Raw genomic sequence first — 15,477 nt, forward strand, 5'->3', positions numbered from 1 at the left:
CAGTGCAGGGAGGGAGCAGAGGGCAGACAGGGAGAGGGAGAAGCAGACTCCCTGCTGAGTAAGGACCCTGACTCAGGGTTCGAATCTCAGGACCCTGAGATCATGACCTGAGGTAAAGGCAGACACTTAACGGTCTGAGCCACCCAGGCACCCCTAGTGCCATAGGGGCTCTTAAAGCAACTTACGATGATGAATCATTTTCCTTAGGGTAATCTTCATTCAGTTCTGAGCCAGATAACATTCTTTTCCTCTTCTCAGTCCTGTAGAGGACAAAGAAAAATTATTTTAAGAAGTCATAATTCACACCATTAAAAAGTATAAACCAACATACTCAAGGACAGGAACTGTGATTACTGCTGCTCAGTTCTCTAAACCATATTTTGATTAATATACCATATATCTGGGGCGCTTGGGTGGCTCAGATGGTTAAGCGCTTGCCTTCAGCTCAGGTCATGATCTCCAGGTCCTGTGATGGAGCCCCTTGTCAGGCTCCCAGCAGAACGAAGAGTTTGCTTTGCTGCTTCTCCCTCTCCCTCTCCCCCACTTGTGCATTCTCTCTCTCTCTCTCAAATGAATAAATAAAATCTTTAAAAGATATATACTGTATATCTGCATACTCAGTATTTGTCGCTGACATAAATAATAAAAAACCCATTACTAATTACCTACTAAAAAAATATATTTTTAATAAAATGTATAGTTTCTTCTAACATACTTTATGAACTGAACAATCTCCCTTTTCTCAAAGTATCTGCCTTTCTAAAAAGCCAAAAAGACATTTATAAATAGCCACAGCTAATGACTAAGAAAAAGAAAGTAAGTCTTCCATACCTATTTTCTAATAACCCTGATCTAAGAGGGGTTGATGTAGATGTCAAAGAGGGAATTGTCCGGGTGACAGTTATTCCACTTCCTGTCGCAGTCTTAATTGATCCTCTACCTGGATTACCAAGAACTTTTCGAAATGGAATATCATCTTTAGTTTCCAAACTTCCTCTTTTTGAAGATGCCTGTAAGAGTAAAGTTTAACATAGCTAAATATTCAAATTAATTGGCAAGCTTTTAGATCACTGATTCCCATGTGGACTCAATTTTTAAAAAATAAAACTGAAAACCCATCTCCAGACATTCTAGGCTAATTGGCCTGGGGTGAAGCCCATTCATAAGTAGTTTTTTTTTTTTAAAAGCACTCTCACTGATTGTAATGTACAATCTGTATCAGAAATTGAACTTGACACTTATTTTCTTCTAGCATGCCTATAAATTTAAAATTTTCACAATATGACTAGAGGCAGAAAGGAATTTGCTTTAAATACCTGACTTATAAAGAAAAGACTCAGATACCCACTATGTAATTCTAGTGATGAGGATGAAAACAAATCTTCAGAGAAAAAAAATCCAATTATGCTTTTGATAAAGTGACACAGTGTGGGAAAAAGGAGCAACGATGACATTTGGTTGCCACAACTTAAATGCAAAGTTATAAATACCTCATATAACTTTTGATGGGGAGAATGAATGTAAGAGAGTCCCCTGGCAGATAATGAATCAAATAATCTACCTTAAAGACATAGCAAGAACATTCAGAGTGAATACAGCAATTTAAACATATTAGTTGGGAAATAGTGCTTTTGACCAGCATTCTGCCAGTAAATTTCATAACTAGATTAAAAGCTATGTGATTTGTCTATGGAATAAATTTCCAATTTCTTTCTTTCTACAGAATTACATACGTTAGCATAGAAAGGAAAAAAATCTCTGAGATCACGTGAATGAACAGTTTCAAAAAGTTAGAATTTATTTTCAAATGGGTGATACAGTCTCAAGACTCAAACATCAAAATACTATTATCAAAGCCATTTCCTGGGATGTCTCATTTTCACCTACTGCCATATATTCAATTCTTTCCCATGCTCTTGTCCCTTATAAGTATTCTTCTTAATGCAAATGTAAAGCAATTTTATCCTTTTTGTTATACATGTGGTAGAATATTATATTTATGCTGTTTTGCATTTTTCAACCTTTTTGATCATGAGCTCTACTTAGTAGAAATATGTTACATCACAACTACTATATGTACATATAAATAACCAAAAGTTTCAGAAATCAATACTTACCCTTACTATGTACAATACCTCCTCAATTATTTTCTATTCTGTTCCTTTTTTTAAAAATCCCAGTTATGACCCATAATATTGACTTTACAATCCCACTGATAAGAATCATTACTTGTGAGAGTGTAAGTATTTGCTGGTCATATATGATAACATCTATACGTTTAAATATTCTAACAGTTCAAATTTCTACCCACAGATGAATCTCAAAGTAATTACAATGAGTGAAAAACCTAGACAAAAAAAATTATGCAATGATTCCATTTATATGAAACTCTGGAAAACACAAACTAATCTATAACGACAGAAAGCAAACCAGTTGTGGTTTAGGGATGGGGCCAGAGAGCAAGCAGGAAGGGAATTACAAACAGGGAGAAGGAAGCTTTTAAGGGGTATGGTTGTTCTCTCAGTTGATTATGGTGATGATTTTACAGGTAGACACATAAGTCAAAATGTATCAAATTGTACACTTCAAGTATATGCAATTTAGAGCATGTCAATTATACCTCAATTAAAATGTAAAAAAAAAACCCACAACATATTTAAAAAATTAACAAAAATAAAATCTTATTCACTGCATAGCAAATGAACTAAGTAATCACCTCTCTGCACATCCAAATAGAACTCATCAGTTTACTTACAGGATAGTTTCCAAGTTTTTCTTAGTTTATGCCTGGTTTCCCTTTACAGAATAAATTTTCAAAGACACAGGTCTGCTAAATTGCAATAGTACAAAGGAAGTCTTATGACTGTCTGAATATTTATCAAAGAGAAACTATTTAAAAAACAAACAGAAGACCTCAATAAAACAGTCTGATATCATACAGTGTAGGGGTAAAGTTCATAATGCACAACAGACCCAAAGGACATCACAGAAATAATAGTAGGGAACATTTATAGCATTCTTAGTATATGGTATTGTAGGCTAATAAGCACTTTAACATGCATTATCTCCTAACAACCCTTAAAATATTACTGCTGCCCCAATTTTACAGATGGAGAGTAAGGCCAGGATACTTAAGGAACTTCTTCAAAGACCCACAACCACTAAGTATCAGCACCAAATTTCCAACCCACATCTAACTCCAAAACTATGCTTTTAAAAACTACACTTTACTGTGGTTCATAATGATGACCATGAGACACAGAGCATTAATTGTATGTTTAGTAAAACTACATGTAAGAAGGATAGGATGTGATAAATCTTGAAAAGATGTTCATAATAGAGACACCTGGATGGCTCAGGTCATGATCCCAGGGTCCTGGGATCAAGCCCCACAACAGGTTCTCTGCTTGGTGGGAAGCCTACTTCTCCCTCTCCCACTCCCAATGCTTGTAATCCCTCTCTCACTTTCTCTTTCTCTCTCTCTCAAATAAAATCTTTAAAACAACAACAAAAAAAGATGATCATAGTAATAGTTGATTATAACTTTTATTTTTTTTTAAGATTTTATTTATTTATTTGACAGAGATTACAAGTAGGCAGAGAGGCAGGAAGAGAGAGAGAAGGAAGCAGGCTCCCTGCTGAGCAGAGAGCCCGATGCGGGGCTGGATCCCAGGACCCTGGAATCATGACTCAAGCCAAAGTCAGAGGCTTTAACCCACTGAGCCCCCAGGCACCCTGATTATAACTTTTCCTAAAAGCTAGAAAGATTCAAATGAACATACCTGATTGTCTGAGTAAGAAAGCTGCCTGTTGGTTTCCTTCTGTGACGACCTGCTGCCCAAAATAGCTCCAAAACTACCAGACCCCTGAGAAGGTTTCATGGCTGGTAGGGGGGAAATAAATAAATAATCCCATGTCATTTTCTTTAATAAAGAGATTAATCATCATTATAGAATACTGAAAAAAACAGATGCATAAAAAAATGAAAGTGCTAAACAACCAATTCTTTCTGAAAGTATACCTGATATAAATAGTAATTAAAATTCAGAGCTAGATTCTCAAGCAAAAAATGAAATAACATGCACAAATTTGGGAAGATGTAACAGAAAAATAAAATTTTAAGTGCAAAATTAAAATGCTAGAAATTCTCCTATATAAATACCTGGTAATTAACACTACAGAAAATTCAGTGACTATGTGTTTATGGCATGAACACGGACAACAGATACCAAGGAACCATGTAACACATGGGTTGGTACTCAATGGCAAGCAACCATAATTTTTTAAAAATTTTACAAGGAAAAGTAGTGTATCAAATACATATTAAATACAAGCAAAGTAGCACTGCTACCTCTTCATTTTCTAGTATTTTTATTATATTTAAGTTAAAAAGCTCAAATAAAAGTCTGTCAACTCTAAAATATTAGTAATAAAGTTCTGCTAATGAGAGCTGGAGACTAATAGTAATAGTGGAAAACTCATTTGAAGCACTAGATTCTTTCTTTCTTTTTTTGTTAAGGATTTATTTATCTGACAGAGAGAGAGAAAGCAGAAACAGGGGGAACAGGAGAGAGAGACGGAGGCTCCCCACTGAGCAGTGAGCCTGATGCAGGACGTGATCCCAGACCCCTGCGATCAGGACCTGAGCAGAAGGCAGATGCTTTACCATCTGAGCCACAGACACCCAGTACTACATTATTTCTTAAGAAAAGGTCTATTAAGGGGCACCCGGTGGCTCAGTCATTAAGTATTAGTATTATATTAGATAGTAGGGGAGAGGGTATCCTTGCCTTGTTCCTTATCTTAAAGGAAAATCTTTCAGTTTTTCATTGTTAAGAATGTTAGCTGTGGGCTTTTCATATACGACCTTTATTAGGTTAAGGTAGTTTCCTTCTTTTCCTGTTTAGTTGAGTGTTTCTATCATGAAAGGGTTTTGAGGGGTACCTGGGTGGCTCGGTTGGTTAAGCCTCTGCCTTCGGCTCAGGTCATGATCTCAGGGTCCTGGGATCAAGCCCGACATCAGGCACTCTCCTCAGCAGGGAGCCTGCTTCTCCCTCTCTGTCTAGTTGTGATCGCTCTCTCTGTCAAGTAAGTAAAATCTTAAAAAAAAAAAAAAGGGGGGGGTTTGAATTTTATCAAATACTTTTTCTGCATGAAAAGAATCACATGGCTTTTGTCCTTCATTCACTCATCTGGTACATCACATTGATTTTTCATATCTCGGACCATTCTCGCATTCCAGAAATAAATCCCACTTAGAGAGAGAGAGTATGCATACGGAGGCAGAGGGACAATCAGACTCCTTGCTGAATTCGGAGCCTGATGTGATAGGAAGACTTAATCCCATGACACTGAGATCATGACTTGAGCCAAAACCAAGAGTGGGATACTTAACTGACTGAGCCACACAGGTGCCCCAGTATATAATCCTTTTCATATACTGTCGAATTCATGGCTAGTATTTTGTTGGGGATTTTGTGTCAATATTCATCAGTGATACTGATCTACTACCTAGTAATACTCTTTAGTAACTGTTAATGGCAAACCCTGGGAAGATCAGTGCTCACCCGCATGAAGTCTGTTTTGATGGACTGCATCTAGAAACAACCTCATTTCCTCTGCATCCTTACTTGGTACTTTGTCAATAGACAAGAAGCTGTTATCCTGTAGAGTTAACATTAGACGGCTTTGTTTCGCTCCACTCGGTCGAAGCACCACATTTTTAATGTTATGACTTAGCTAATCAACAGAAAAGGAAAATCGTTATTGTAAAAAATACACAGGAACAAAGTATAGTAAGTTGTATAAGCCATACTAAATTTTATATTTTCTAAATTACATTTCTTAGTCTTTCCTGTATTAATTTAGGGTTTTCCCTCTAACCAGAAAGAGTTCCCATTTCTTGATACACTTAAAGATTTCACGTTTAGGAAAGGCAAACACCTACTATTAAAACTTATTTTACAAAGTAACCCTAGCACTATTGATTTTATGGTAGGAAATTGGAAATAGGAAATTTCCAGCCATAGTTATAAAACTAAAAAACGACTGAGTTAACAATTTACAGAGCCTAGATGATTACACTAGCACTAGTTTAGAAAGCCATATTGTGTTAGAGGCTTTTAATTTCTTCCCCCTTTAAAAAACAAAACAAAAGAGAAAACACAACACCTGTAAAATATCTGGCAATTGGTGTAGGTAGCTGTAATTTAAAAGGATTTATTAATCCAAACTATAACCTGCAAAAGAATTCCACCTCTCGAAAACAAATCAAAACAAATCTTTATCAATGTGAAAAAACATCTTCTATCATCTATCTATCTATCTATATATGTATGTATTTTTTTTAAAAAGACTATTTTTAAGTAATCTCTATACCCAATATGGGACTCAAACTTACAACCTTGAGATCAAGAGTACCATGCTTTACCCACTGAGCCAGCCAGGTGCCCCATCTTTCTTTCTTTTTTAATCGCGTAAGCAGGCTCATTTAACTTTCATTCAATCATGAAGCTCATGAGCACTCTGAACTCTTAGCTCACTTCTTCCATTCCCTAGAACTGGCTCGATAATTTGTTCTATACTCTTCCAGATTCTGGCTATGTGCTATGAAGTAATAACTTTCATTTTCTCTTGGCTGAAATTTCTCCAAGACCAAATTAAATCTTGCAGTTTACTACCTAAATAATTCTTGCCAACCAGGCATCTTTATTCTCTAATGTTCTCCCTCAGCAGGCATATACAAAGGTTTCAAAAGCTGCCTTTTGCTGAAGACATACCTCTTGAATAGCATAAAGAAACAAGTAATAGTATTTTATATTTTTTAAACTGGAACTGATCTTTGTCAATTTTTAGATAAGAATGAAAATTTTATCAGACTTAATTTATATGCAAATTTCAAATGATATATACTTATTCAAAGTAGGTTTTAAATTCATGTTCTTCAGTAAAAATTCTATCATAAAGCACAATAGTCTCAATGGCTTTAACTCCGAAATATTTAAACAAGAAATTTAACATACAAAAGGAAAAGAGATCACATAAAACAACTATTTCAGATCAATATACCACTTTTTAAAAATGAAAAATATGTAAGGGAAAAAGTTTATGAACAAACAAGATGAGAGAATAAACTTGAATTTGAAGTCTTCAACAACTGAAAATCCTATGAAGCCTGTAATTCTACTAACTACCATATGGTGAGGCCTTCCATCTTTTCTCTAAGTCCAGACCTCTCTGCTGGAGTTCCAGTGCTATTTACCTAACGCCTCCTAGATACCAACATCTGAATGCCTGACACCTCAAACAACTCATTTCTCTTAATCCTCCCACCCCAATTCTTTCCCTCTGCCCCCTACCAAGACATGAAAGGCATGGCCATCCATTCAGAAATTTGGGAATCTTCCCAGTCTTTTCTTTCTCACTCCCTAAATCTAATGAGTCAAGTCATCTTGAAATCTCTTCAAATCCATTCTTTCCTCCTCCTGTTTCTTCCTGCTGTCTTATCCTTTAATCAGGACTTTTATTCCTCATGGAAACTGCCACAATAACCTCCTATATGTCCCTCTTCTTCCACTATCTCTTGAAATGGTCATCTGCCTAGCCTCTAAATGAAAGTGAACTTGAGATTCTTGACTCCTTAGAATAAGATCCTTTTATTATGACTAGTAAGATACTTCAAGATCTGGTTCAAATCTAGCTCTTCAGCCTCTGCTTCTGCCATACACTCCCCACTGTCCATTTATTTTAAAATAATTTTCTGGTTCCCTAAGGGTTGATTCACACTTGCATTTGTTTGTCCATGGATAGAAATCACCTCTGTCCTACCTCCACTGTTTGGCAAACTCCTATTTATCCTCTAAATGCTCAGGCACAAACCACTCTCTTCTTTGCATTACTTCAGTGTCTCTAAAATATTTTTACATCTGAAAATCCTTCTGATTACGCTTAAGTTTGAGAAGAAAGCATCTCGTTCAGCTCCGTATTCTTAACCCTTAGTACACTACCCACCACAGTAATCTGTAAGTGGTTAGCAAAATAAATGCTGAAGAAACTGATCTAGAACTGCGATGAGGCTGGAATCACAGGCAGAATCCTCATGCTCCTAAAGAACTATGTTTGCTTAAATATTTAAATATTTACTGACTGCTACTTTAGGCTAAGGACTGAGAAACCGAATCTCTATTTGAAAAGGAATCTTTCTTTCACTGAGATGACCAATTACTAGATACATGTATGTGGCGGAAACGACTATTGTTTCTACTTCCCATGTCACCACCTCCAATCTATTTAAGAATATCTTTGATACACAAAATTATAAGCAATTTATTTTCACAGTTCAAATGCAAAGAGAAATGGAAATTTCACCCCAGCTCTAGGGTTCTCAAGCATAAAATTTCATAAATTGTTATTCAACAAAGTACTTCAGTTTAGAATGAATATTATACTTTTGTAGTATCAAATTAACAAATACGGAATTTTAAAGTGCAGAAAAATGATATTGCTTTCTTCAAATCATATTAAGATGAGTAGCTCTTAGCTATACAGAATAAACAGTATAGAAGTAAAAATAAAATTAACTATTTTCTGCAGTGATAAAACTATGAAATTCTTCAAAAGTTTATAGTTAGAAGAAAATATCAGTAAGAATGACCTTCAATAATCATCCTTGAAAGGTCCATACCACAAACTTTGGCAGAATTATTTAGGAAGTAGGCATTAGCTTTAGAGTGCTATTCAAAGCTAATACTACACAGTGATGAATCTATTATATATACTAAGGAAAAACAAGGAATAACTAAAGTTATCCTATTGTGGTTTTTAAAATAGCTTGATGGAAAACTCAGTTCTCTCAGCTTCCTCCTCGTTTTCTTTTCAGTAATGGTGACCACTTCCTGCTCTTTATTTTACACCATCAACGATGCTATTCAAAAATTCATAAAATATGCACACAAAACTTAGTGTCCCAGAAATAAGAAGAAACGTTAATCTAGAAGGAAGGTTACCATTACACTACTATGGTACAGAGAAGGTATTCACTAAAGGGTGTGATTCAAGATCTATTCCACATCAAAATACAGTAATACCTGAAATATCCTTGGAATTCCTCCAGTATTGTAGTGAACTACTAGGCTGACTTTATTCTCTTTTTCCACAATTTCAAAGGACCCTTCTTTCCATTTCGTAATTCCAGTCTGCATACTTCGAATTCTGATAGGACCGTGTATCTTCAGAGGAGACATACTTTCTTTAAAAATAAATTGCTTCTAGCCAAATTAAAAAGCAAGAATACACCTTCACCTGACAGATTCTATGGAAGAAAAATAAAATAGTAAGTTACAATTCACTAAGAGTGATTAAGAGTTTGAAAGAGCATATAATAAACCACATTATGTCCTTCTATTTCAATAAACCACTTTTTCTTAAGCATTCTTAAAGCCCTTGATTAGCTGATAGGCACAAGAAAGACAACTAAATTATCACAAACATCAGTGACTAAATCCACCCACCTTTCTTTCTTCTCTACATGTTCCCTTCTTTGCATATGTCCAGTATCTATGCCCTAACAGTGCTTAAATTTTGCATTTTGCACTATCAATAACCAGATTGTTGCCACTAAAGGCATGTCAATCAGGAAAACAAAAGATTCCACAAAGATTCCAAAGTGATTGCCCATAGCAATATAACTAAATTTTATCTTCCTTCATGAATGCTGAAGGGTTTTGGATTTCAAATGTAAGTTAAAAAATATTTTCAGTCAGCTGACTCCATTTCTTAGAATGGAGTTCCTTTCAAAATACCAAAATCGTATCACAAAACAATTCCTTCTACCAGGCAGTAGGGTAAGCATAGCCACACGTATTGAAAACACTAAGCGAATAAAAAAATATTTAAGAATAATCAAATTAAACTTCCAGAATTATATTGAGAAAGTAATTTATTCTCTAGGCGAAACAAACAAACAAACAAATACTCTCTTCTTAAGAACCAACCTAGCACTTATGCTTAATATTACCATAAAGTGGAAAGAATCTTTACCAATTTTATCTTTGACAAATACTCAAATTTCTGAATGAACTTCTAAATACTTAAAAATTACTTACAGCAATAAAAAATATTTAAGACCTTCAAACTACCTTACCAAATATCAGCAATACAACTATAATAGCAAAGAACATTAAGTAGTAGTATGTGTTACATACATGTATATACATAAACATATGCACAATCATCTAAAATTATTAAGACATTTTATTTATACTCTTCCCAAATCTCTAAAAAACAATGCTAATGCAGGGGTGCCTGGGTGGCTCAGTCAGTTGCGTGTCTGCCTTTGGCTCAGGTCATGATCCCAGATCTGGGCCCCTGAGTAGTTGTTGAGCTCAAACTCCCTGCTCAGTGGGGAGCCTGTTTTTCCCCCAACCCCATGCTCCCTTCCTGCCATCCCTTCCTCAAATAAGTAAAATCTTTAAAAAAAATTTTTTTAAACAATGCTAATACAGACTCTTACTTATAATTTAAGAAATTAAAAATCATCATACTGTGCCTGTCCCTGAACAACTAGAAAAGCTTAAAAAAAGTAGTATACAAAAGAAAAACACAGGAGACCTAGCTATTAGCAGACAGCTGTCCCTAATTTATAACTTCCCTTTCTAACTATTAGTCTTCTCAACTGTAAATAGGAATAGCAAATGCCATAGTGTTGCATACCTAAATGAAATAAATAACACACATTTGGCACGCAACAGATAAAAGCTTTAATATGAATGAAATCAGTATTCACTTTCTGAATTTATTCCTTGCCTGCAACACCTTTCTCTAAAGACCTCCAATAAATAAGCTGTTAACAAGGGGTCAAACTCAACTGCCTAGAAGGGCCATGCAGGTGACATGACTGAAGTAGGGAAACTATAAAAACTACTAGTGAAATCTAACTAATTTTACCAGGTAAAATTAGTCAACTCAGTTATTGCCACATCAGCAAACTTTTCAAGAACTTGAATTCCAAATATTTATGCAAAACTTCCCACTTAAAATTGTGGGCAATGAATTCAAATTTATTTTTATAAAAGCTACAAATCAAACAAAACCCTTATACACAGGATACAGCCTGGGGCCCCCTAGTTTGAGGCCTCTAAGTACTGTAATATCAAATAACTGGGAGTAAAATTTTAAAAAAGATGTGAAAACACTTAGAATAGTTAAAAGATGTTATGCATTTTAAGTCCTCCATGACTATTCACTTATATCATCAAATTTCTTGAATGCCTACTTTGGCCAGATTTAGATAGGATAATTTGCTAGGTATATAAATCCATCAAAGTAACAAAGTCCACTACTGTTTAAAGACATGTTAACACGGCACTGCTCAAACTAGTAACTACAGAATTTGGACCAGCAATGCGTGTTGATAATACTTTTTTTGCAATTAATAATTTGGTGCTTCATTGTCTGGATGTGTCCTTCGACTTCTTTGCACTCTGCTGTCAACATTGTCAAGAATGTTACCCTTCTCCTACCCCAGTTGTCCATCCAAAAACATAGGAGTTAACTTTGATTTCTCTTGATGATTACTGGTATTGAACTGGAAATGGAAGATCACGGTAGAGTCCCGTCAATTCTACCTCCATACACCTTTCAGACATCTTTATTATAATGAACTGTAGATCAAATCACATCACTCTCCACCTTAATATCATTTAACAGTTCCCCACTGCCCTCATAAATAAACAATAAAATCTAGACTCAATAAAATCATGACATAAACACCCTTTAATGACCAGGGCCTACTTACCTCTCTATCCCCCACAAGCCCCTCAAAGCCAGCTATCTGAACTATGTAATTTTCCCCCAAAAGCCTTAATGTTCTCATACCACTATACTTTTGCATGCACTATATTTTATCTCTGGAGAATTTGTATGGACTCTCCCATCCCCCCAAAAATCCCCGTGACTTCTCTTGGCTATAAAATCAAGGCTCAGCTTAGACGTTCTCTTCTTTAAGAAGCCTTTCCTAGCTACCTTTCCCTTTTTCTCTCAATCCCATATTCACACTGAGACTATTTCAAGCTTCTGTATTCTCCTCTGTACCCTGTGCTTGCTTCTAGTATAACATTGTATCATAAACTGTTTACTTCTTTGTCTCTATCTACACTTGGCTATTTGAAGACAGTGAATATATTCTTTAAACTCTCAGTCCCCATTATGGCAGTGTCTGACACACAAGAAACAAACTTATTATTCAAGAATAATGAAATCAGTACTATCAATTCACATTCAATTTACTGTTAAAATATACAAGAGCAGATACTGAAGCCATAAATCCCTCTTAAATGGCCAATACAGGGTTATATTTACTAAACTCTTTATAAAAGTACTACTAGGCGCTGTAATTCATATAACTCATTTTTTGAACACTGCATCTAAGCCTTTTCTATGTGCATCTGAACTTTTCTACTAAATGCAAAGCTGTCTTCATATCTTAATCAAAATTCAGTAAGAGAAGGGCTTGGTCAGTTAAGCACCTATCTGCCTTCAGCTCAGGTCATGATCCCAGAGTCCTGGGATCGAGTCCCACACTGGGCTCCCTGCTCAGTGGGGAGACTGTTTCTCCCTCTCCCTCTGCCGCTCCCTCTGCTTATGCTCTCTCTTGCTCTGTCAAATAAATAATAAAATCTTTTAAAAAAAATTCAGTGAGACAAAAATCATTTGTGGAAGAACAAGAATTAATACGCAGTTACAGAATGCATTAAAGCAAAAACATTAGTAAACCTGCTTAAACTGGGATTCATACTATTCATTGCTCAATGAAGAAATTTCATTTCAAGAGTTCTGCCAAACTCCCTCACCTTTCCTGAAATGTCATTAGGGGTCAGGGTACCAATTAAAAGAGAAAACAAAGCCCCATTACCTTAGTGTTTTTTTAATAGACCAAAGTAAGTAAAGGTCAATGACCTTAAATTCCTCTAACAAAACATATTTTTAAAAATTACATTATTCAACAAAATTGGAGGTGAAGATTTCCAAGTCCACTAAAGCACATGAGAAAAAACTTTATTGCTTACTTCTGTTTCTATATATAATTTCTCTGTACAATTCCTAAAACGTTTTGATGCAAAGATTTAAGTATATGAAATTTTACTTCAGATACTGAATACTTCCTTGACCATTTCTACTAGCAACCGTTCTTTCCTCTAAGGAAAAAAAGAAGACCCTAAAAGGTATAGACATAAAATTTGTAGAACCAACAAAACTTTTTCTTAATCCTTTAATGTAGTCCATTCCTGGCTCTTGCACTAAATGAATTAACTACATCTACTTTTATACATTCATTATACTATCAAGGTTTGTCCTATTCTATTAAGAGAAAAAAAAAAAACAAAATAAAACTAAGTTTATTTTTCAGTATGCAGCATGATCCAGTTGTAACAGTTAAACTTTCTATGAACCTAGGCCAATAAGAAGGCTTCTTTGAACTCTATGATGCTAATTCCCTATCAAAGCAACATTACTGAGACAAGGTGTAGCAAGATCAAATTATTCTTTAAGTAGGTCCAAAGAGTCCTCTTTCCCTAACTTTTCTCACAATTACTAGAATTCCTGTTTAACTCTGAGCATTCTATGAAAGCTCAATCAATAATATTGACAAAAATGTTTCTGTACCCTGTACAGTTATTTAAATGCACATATTTTAAGTACTACTATGAAAACATCCTTATGTAGGGGGTGTTCTGTGGTAGACCAAGCATGCTAAAATAAAACCATTACTACAAAATAGAAGAAAGAACTGTTAATTCTCGCCAATTTGCATACTCTTGGAAACATACATCCAAATAAAAATATTACTTACTTTTCAGTGACTTTTACTGAAAAACCCTATGTAATAACAATTCACCTTTATTCTGATCCTTGTGCCAAAGGCAATGCACTCTTCTTGGGGAACTACTCATATTTTGCAGCTATGCCAGTTCTCCGGAAGCCATCAACTCAGCTAAAGAAAATATAAGTGTGCCTTTTTAAAAGAATCCAATTTACCAAAATTAAAATTAAAAAAAAAAATCAATCATTTTATACAACAAAGATGAACTCTTTTTGATTATTTAAAAACTACAAGCTACCTTACTAAAAACATTTAAAATATAATGCTTAAGATACATACATATACACACCATCGACTTTAGGGATTTATCTGTTGTGCAAAATGAGGGACTCCAGGCCTGTACCTTATCCATTTGTGTTCTTGGTGTATTTATCTCTGCTACATTTTGAAACTAACAGGGCAGTGAAAAAGAGTATATTCTTTGTTGACTTTATAAACATTGTTACATAATGATAATCTTAAGTCTGAAAATACCATTTCCATGATGTGCTGCTACAAATTTCAAAAGGTGAGTAAATTTGGTTTTTACTTTTATGGGTTTGTTCCTCAAATTTAGGCTAAGTCTCAACTGTCCCTGAAGTTCTAACCAAACATCTTTCACTGCCCTTTTGAATGCTACAATATCAACTTTTTAAACTCATTTATTCACTTAGTAAAAAAATGACTGAGCTACTTTAATTTGACAGCACTGTGGAAAGAATACAAATGTGAAGATGATACAGTCCATGCCCTCATTATCAGAGGCTCCCAGACTTCTCTACATTTTCCTTCCATCCAGAAAAAAAAAAAAAAAAAATTAGCATCAGCTCTTCCCTCTTTCTCATTCACCTAAAACCCAGCCTTTTCATAGCTGCTACCCTGATTTGGAAACTCCTCATTTTGCCATCACTCCCACCTAATATTTATTATGCAATTACTGACTAAGCATAGTGTTAAGCACCATGCATGTATTATCTCATTTAATTTTCCCAATAATCTTAAAAGACAGAGATTGTTATCTCTATTTCTCAGATGAGGAAACTGAGACTTAGATTAAGTTAATTTATCTGGTTATGGATTTATTAACAGACAAAACTAAGTCTAACACCAGAACCCACGTTTTTAACCACTACCACGATGCATCCTCATCAATGATTTGCAGCAACAATCACTTTCCAGTCTCCATTCTCTCAGGATGTTTCTACCCAATGAATCCTGTGCCCTACAATGCCCTCTCTAAAGAACTACTCTCTCTTGGCAAGTGAAGAGTGCACTATTTGTCTCCTTAACTTTCTCCTAAGTGATTGGGGGTGGGGGCAGGAACCTAACTTATTTCTTTTGTACTACAAAAAAATAAGCACTTTAAGTGCTAACTACTTGTTACCGAAGCCAATTCTCTCCCAAACATTTTTTTAATTTTTATTTTACTATGGTATAAATATTTAATATGAGATCTATCCTCTTAACAAACCCTTAAGTGTACAATACGATACTGTTAACTACAGGTACAATGCTGCACAGCATATCTCTAGAATGTTCTCTTCTCGCTTAACTGAAACATTCTCCCTGACTGAAACATTTTTAATGGCTCATCACTACACATAAAATTAACCCAAATG

The 15,477-nt window shown here is 35.0% G+C and overlaps 1 protein-coding gene across 6 annotated transcripts in view; it reads right to left on the reverse strand.

Moving 5' to 3' along the window:
• The window catches only part of USP37 (ubiquitin specific peptidase 37), an 86,167-nt gene that overhangs the window by 67,362 nt on the left and 3,328 nt on the right, over positions 1 to 15,477 (reverse strand). For 2 of the 6 annotated variants that reach the window (XM_032354807.1, XM_032354803.1), the window contains exons 2-7: positions 13,850 to 13,990; positions 9,087 to 9,310; positions 5,568 to 5,739; positions 3,783 to 3,883; positions 832 to 1,010; positions 186 to 260 (exon numbers count right to left, since the gene is read on the reverse strand). In XM_032354807.1, coding sequence (XP_032210698.1) covers positions 186 to 260; positions 832 to 1,010; positions 3,783 to 3,883; positions 5,568 to 5,739; positions 9,087 to 9,242 — 683 coding nt within the window. In that variant the 5' untranslated portion in view covers positions 9,243 to 9,310; positions 13,850 to 13,990. Of the gene's footprint in view, positions 1 to 185; positions 261 to 831; positions 1,011 to 3,782; positions 3,884 to 5,567; positions 5,740 to 9,086; positions 9,311 to 13,849; positions 13,991 to 15,477 lie in introns of those variants that run through there. The other 4 variants (XM_032354805.1, XM_032354806.1, XM_032354804.1 and 1 more) reach the window with 3 other exon arrangements.

The sequence above is a fragment of the Mustela erminea genome, chromosome 8, assembly GCF_009829155.1.
Source record: "Mustela erminea isolate mMusErm1 chromosome 8, mMusErm1.Pri, whole genome shotgun sequence".
Classification (NCBI taxonomy): Eukaryota; Metazoa; Chordata; class Mammalia; order Carnivora; family Mustelidae; genus Mustela; species Mustela erminea.